Source organism: Salvelinus sp. IW2-2015, unplaced genomic scaffold (genome assembly GCF_002910315.2).
Source record: "Salvelinus sp. IW2-2015 unplaced genomic scaffold, ASM291031v2 Un_scaffold3678, whole genome shotgun sequence".
Lineage (NCBI taxonomy): Eukaryota > Metazoa > Chordata > Actinopteri > Salmoniformes > Salmonidae > Salvelinus > Salvelinus sp. IW2-2015.
Genome location: NW_019944955.1, coordinates 110,554 through 116,159, shown reverse-complemented (window position 1 = coordinate 116,159; position 5,606 = coordinate 110,554). Strand labels below are relative to the sequence as shown.

At 44.0% G+C, this 5,606-nt stretch overlaps 1 protein-coding gene across 1 annotated transcript; it reads right to left on the bottom strand.

Moving 5' to 3' along the window:
* Positions 1 to 1,351: 1,351 nt before the first annotated feature.
* On the bottom strand, positions 1,352 to 5,526 carry LOC112076309 (activating transcription factor 7-interacting protein 1). Its single transcript, XM_024143144.2, has 7 exons — positions 4,987 to 5,526; positions 4,284 to 4,782; positions 3,889 to 4,076; positions 3,582 to 3,719; positions 3,302 to 3,373; positions 2,741 to 2,799; positions 1,352 to 1,856 (listed from the first exon to the last, which is right to left on the bottom strand). The coding sequence occupies exons 1-7, from the start codon at positions 5,116 to 5,118 to the stop codon at positions 1,352 to 1,354; spliced, it is 1,593 nt and encodes a 530-aa protein (XP_023998912.2). The 5' UTR covers positions 5,119 to 5,526.
* Positions 5,527 to 5,606: the final 80 nt, after the last annotated feature.

Here is a 5,606-nt window from a genome sequence, read left to right as displayed (position 1 = left end):
GGCTACCCAATCTTTATGGCACTGGGGGTACTCTTTATAGAAGATTCCTGTCAGGCAGCTGGAAGAGTTCCCGGAGGGTGGCAGCCATTCAGAAATCGCACCAATAAAGGGCTTGTTCCATTATCCAACAACTACACCAGCTCCCATGGAACATCCTCTCACACAATCTACAAGCGGGCACTTAAGGTACTGAAAGGCTGACACTTGTGTGTTTCCCCCCTATTGTCCCCTGTATTGAACATGTGCTATGATTAAAGCACTGCCCAACGTGAGGATGTTCTATTCCAGAGCATGATAAATCTCCACAGGCTGGTGCTTTGAGTGCTCAAAGAATTCTCCAGACAAGCTGTAATAGAGGGGTCCGGAGAAGGTTTTATTTAGGTTTTATATTTGTAGTAGCTGTCTTTGTAGGTTATTTAACATAGAGATAGATAGAGGACTCATCTGTATATCTGTCCTTATGATCTGTTGACAGCCTTATGGCAGAGCATTGGAGGCAACCCCAGTAGGATCCCCACCCAGTTGCTACTGAATACGTTTAAGATGGTTAGAAGCCCTCGAATGCGCGTGCCATGCTATATGGCCTTCTTGGCCACTAGAGACCTCTATCTTTTCTCTTATGGGCATTTATTTACCCCTCCATCACAGCTTTTATGTCTATAGTCCTTCCATAGTTGGTAGCCTACAAACCAATCACAGTCCATAGCATTTACTAGCTCGCTGGGATAATCTGGCAATAAAGGTAGCATAGAAGTTGATTTACACAGGAAGCCCAATTCTGATATTGCCCAATTATTGGCAAAAGATATGATCTGATGGTCAAAAGACAATTTAGTTCAAACATGAGGCGAATTTGGGCTGGCCTGTGTAAAAGGCGAATGGAGATCCATCTTAAAATGGAAAAGAGGGAACAATGATCGTCATTACATAGGAAATCTTGACCTACATTTTGCCTGCCCAATCTTCTTCAAAGCTAACTGTCAGAAATTCCTGCCTATGATTGAGGCCGTACTAAGTCAACAGCAACAGCCACAAAGCACTTTTAGATTGATCCCACAGCTTTGCAAATTGGCTTGAGAGCTTCGGATAGTTGTAGTAATGGGCCATTCAGAAAAGCTAATAATGACATGTTTTCATTTCCCTTCGTCAACATTCTTCAGTAATATAGCGGTTAGTCCCCGTTGTATTCCGATGATACTGGTGAGTTTTACCTTCGTTTACTTGCATGTGTAGCAGCACACGTTTTTCAGAAGTTATGTAATCTATTTCGCTTTGAGCTTGCTAGCATATTCTTTTCCCTATTCCCAAATTTTTTATTAATACAGTCCGATGTAGTACAGCCTAAACCTGCCTATGTTGATCCTTCTTTTTGTTCCAAATATTTCTTCATGGTTTCGCGCAGGTTAACGGGCAGCGCGTCTTTGCCCAACGTTCCGACGTAGTTCACCGTGGTGACCCACTTCACGTAGTTCTCGTACGAGACCAGGTTCCGGAACAGGAATACTGCATAACGATCGGATCTGGCCTTCCTGGCAGCATTCTTCGAGCGCAGGTAAAGCTGTCTCTCCTTGTCCGTGGAGATGGGACGCAGCATTATGTCTGAACGAACCCTAGTTCCTCCACTCGGTTGCTGTGGTGACTGCTGCTGTGACCCATCTCTTCTAGCAGGCTGGTGTCTTAGGTTGAATGAAGGCTTCTCWAATTCCTCTTCCTCAGATATCTCTTCATACTCTTCTTCGGATTCTTCCTCCTCCTTCATTTCATTCTTAATCCAACCAATAGAGGTCGCCAGCTCCCCTCTCCGCCATGCCCCCTCTTCAGACTGCAGCTCCAGCTTTGGATGCATTCGGAGCACGCTGTTGAGAGGAGAGGTGCAGTTGGATCGGGTGCTGTGAACACTGTCTGCACAGCTTTTAAAAGCTTGTTTTCTCAAGCTTTGGCGCATTGTATAACGTCACAAGACTCAGGACCTGGAACCATGGTGGTGTGCAAAAGAAAAGACGCAAAAACCGAACCGCTGTTCGTTTGTTTTATCCAAAGCAAAATGATGATTGATTTCATGTGGGGATTTTGGTTTGAAAATGCCTGACGGGTAGGCACTAAGCGAACAAAAAAGAAGTCGGTCTTGTACATCAGAGAATACCCTCGAAAGGTATCATCTTTGTTTCCCGTTATTATGGTTTTTAGCGGATGTTGTTGCTTTTTAATCCAATCTCCCCGAGAATTTAATCCAGCCTCAGTATTATTGACAACGATCCTGTGCAGAGTCACCACACATTCAATCACACGTTGTGATTGACTCCACGTGTGGCATTCATTGGCTTCAGGCCGGTATTGTCACGTTGATACAAAGGCACAATGATAGCTAGTATAGCCCCATGCAATGACTAACACACAGCTTTCCTTCTGCATGATTTGAATTACAAATACAGAAAATACATKTTTATGCTGGAGAATACAAGCAATGGGAATGTGCTGTCATAAGAGATGGGAAAAAAAGGAAACTATGGAATATGTGAAAGTTTTGGAATTGCCATCCATGATTGCCAATGGTGATTAACACAAGACTGCAAACAAACTAAAAGAATGATTGAAACCAACATCTTCATAAGACTAGAGGCAATGCAATCCCGTTTTTGATTACTGTTCACTTGTGATTCACAGGAAGAACATGCATTCAAATGACTAAAAGCTTTTCTAAATGAGGAAGTAGTACATTGGAGTAGGACCGAACTCTTACCGTTGTGTCGGAATGGTGTTTGTAGCAGGTGCAGCCTTGGCAACAGGGGACGTTAGTGCCTGCGAACACACGCCATGGTGACACTTTAGCTAACACCTCAGCAATTTTTATTTAATTGTCTGTTTGATATAAAAGGTGCAATATGCAGAATTCGTTCAGCCATTTCTGGTTGCTAAAATTCAAATTGTTCACTAATTTTAGTTTATGTGACAAAACAAGCAAGTATAGTGTAGAGAATCATTGTACATTTAAACCACTGTGAAATATATTTTCCATAACCAAAAATTTGTATTTTCAGCTGTTTGAGCTGGTGTATAAAACCAAACGCAAAAGACGCAAAACAAATATTTACGAGCGAGATAGAAATAAACAGAACTACCGCTTCTTAGACTTGTTTTCAATGAGAATTTACAGATCTCAATAACTCACAATTCTATGTGAATTTGGTCGTGTCACCCAAAAAGTTACATATTGCAGTTTTAACTAATATCGATGAGTAGTAGATGACTTTCAAAAATATATTGAGACACTGGAGTCCCATAAATTAACAACATTTCTTACCTCCTGTTTTCTTTTGTTCTCCGAGGCCTGGTTGGCTTCTCCGAATTTCTTTGCTAATCTAGCAATTTTGGCCTGAAAAAGGGTAAGAAAGTGAGAACCTGTGAGACTTTCCATTTGTAAGGATTTTAATTAGCATTTCTGATTTTGTGAACTATTGAAAACTATGACTATTGCTGACTATAACCATTGACGACTATTTCTGACTGTTGTGACTAATGACTATTGTCAAATCGACTTGTAACATAACCGTTACTAGTAGTTTAACATGTAGCTAGCTTACCTGTAGTGTGTTAAGGGTGCTCTGGTGTTTTGTGGCACAATCAATCTTTTCTACCCGGTCTTTTAGCTCCTGTAAACCTTGGTCGAAGACGGTGAGCTGCAGCGCCCTCAACCGCTCCTCAACCATTTTCTGCAGAACCTGAGAAGAAGAGAAACGTAGGATGAGCTCAAGATGCAATTTAGGGCTAGATAGTGTGGGGCAATATTGTTTGAGAGTAACTTTATACCTGACTGGGGGTAAAGTCTTAAACCTGTGGGTAAAATGCTAATACGTGAGAACAGGTATCATCAATTCCAGCCAGACCAACCTTTTCAAGTTTTAGGCGACTGCCACCTTTCGCGGTGATTTTCAACTCGAGCTGAGCTTCCAACTCCACGCCCTGCACCTTCTGCCTCTTCCCATCTCTTTCAACCTTCCCTCCATCTTTCTCGTCACCTTCCAACAAGGGACGCTTCTGTCCAGAAGAGGAGCTCTTTTCCTCCTTCACCTTCACCCCTGTTGAGACAAAGTGTTCTGGTTTAGTTTAATCAGATTACTTTGGTTAATGGTCATGTGATTTAATTTCCTGTGCAGTATGCTTGTGTGTATGTTATAAATTTTTGATGTTTTTCCTGTATTGTTGAAACTGAAACATAGCTGGCATAGTAGTGTCAGTCAACTCTGGATGATTTTTCAGGTCTTGCAGATTCTATCATTTCATACCTTTGTCACTTGTGGATGTAGAGGTGGAGGAGGTAAGAGATGAGGTAGAACACCCGGCAACATTCTGTTTCTCCTTTTTCATCTCCTTTTTCACAGAAACTACCTCCATCTTTTCCTCCTTCGTTACTCCTTCCTTCTCTTTCTGACTATCGTCTTTCTTCTTCTCTCCCTTCTTCACCAACTCTTCTTTGATGTCCTGATCCGGCTCAGGGGCAGCAGAGGGGGAGGGGGTGGGAACAGGGGGGGCCATGGTAGCGGCCTTGGGGGAGGAAGGTTTCTCTTCCGTGGAAGTGGAGGCCTCAGAGGCCTTGGTCTCTGTATGGTCCTTGTCCGTATCCGTTTCCATGGCCACGGTGTCTTCTTTCTGCTCTGTCATCTTTTCCTTCCCAGACTCTTTGTCAGACATGGCGAGTGAGACGGGAGAGAATGGAGAGTCCAGAGGATACTGATCCATAGGGGCTTGGTCCTCATGGCTCTTTCCAGTTGTAGTGCAGGCCTCCTGGAGAAGAGAACATCCAGGTAAGTTTGTATTTTAGCCGCCAAACTCAACAAACACATGGAGAGAAAAAAATCCTACTCGCGGTGCTTGGACCCCTAACAATGCCAACTTCAACACTTTTCAACTATAACCCCCATTTTCCTTAACTTCCAATGTTTCCCATTTATCCATATTTCAGCTCCTCTCACTCGTTCTCATACAAACCTCTTTCTCAGTCTCAGGTGCTTTCTCTTYTTTCTCGTCCGTCTTTGCCACCTCCATCTCTGTATCCTTTCCTTCCTTGTCTTTATTGGAAGGGGACGTGGAACACTCGCTTTTCTTTCCCTCTTCCTCCATCTTTTTCAGTACGTCGTTTAGGTTGTGGAATGGCGATGAGGGGGAGGGAGTGGCATCTTCCTTGGCTTTGGGGCTTTGGGAGGTTGGTGGGGAGGGAGACAACGATAGAGAAAGAGCAAGGGGAGGGGATATCGACGAGGTCAGGGAGGTAGGGAGACTGGGTTGTGGAACGAGATGTCACCGTAACGTCGTTTTGCTCTCGCTGTCTGCCCCCTTCTGTGCATCCTCTGTGTGCGTACCGTTCGTCAGTGGGCTACGGGGAGGGGAGAGCTGAATTGGAATTGGACAGGGGCGGGACGGGGGACGACAATGTGCTGGGAGAGACTCCAGTTGCTGGCGGTCGCTTATCTTCATTTTCCTGGCTCGGAATATCTTCTTCTTCTCTTCTGCCACAGCAACTTCCATTTTAACCTGAGGAGTGACAAGGAGGATGGGGATGTTAGTTGGAACGGTCACGAAAGAATCCTCCTCGGGAATGCTAACAGCGC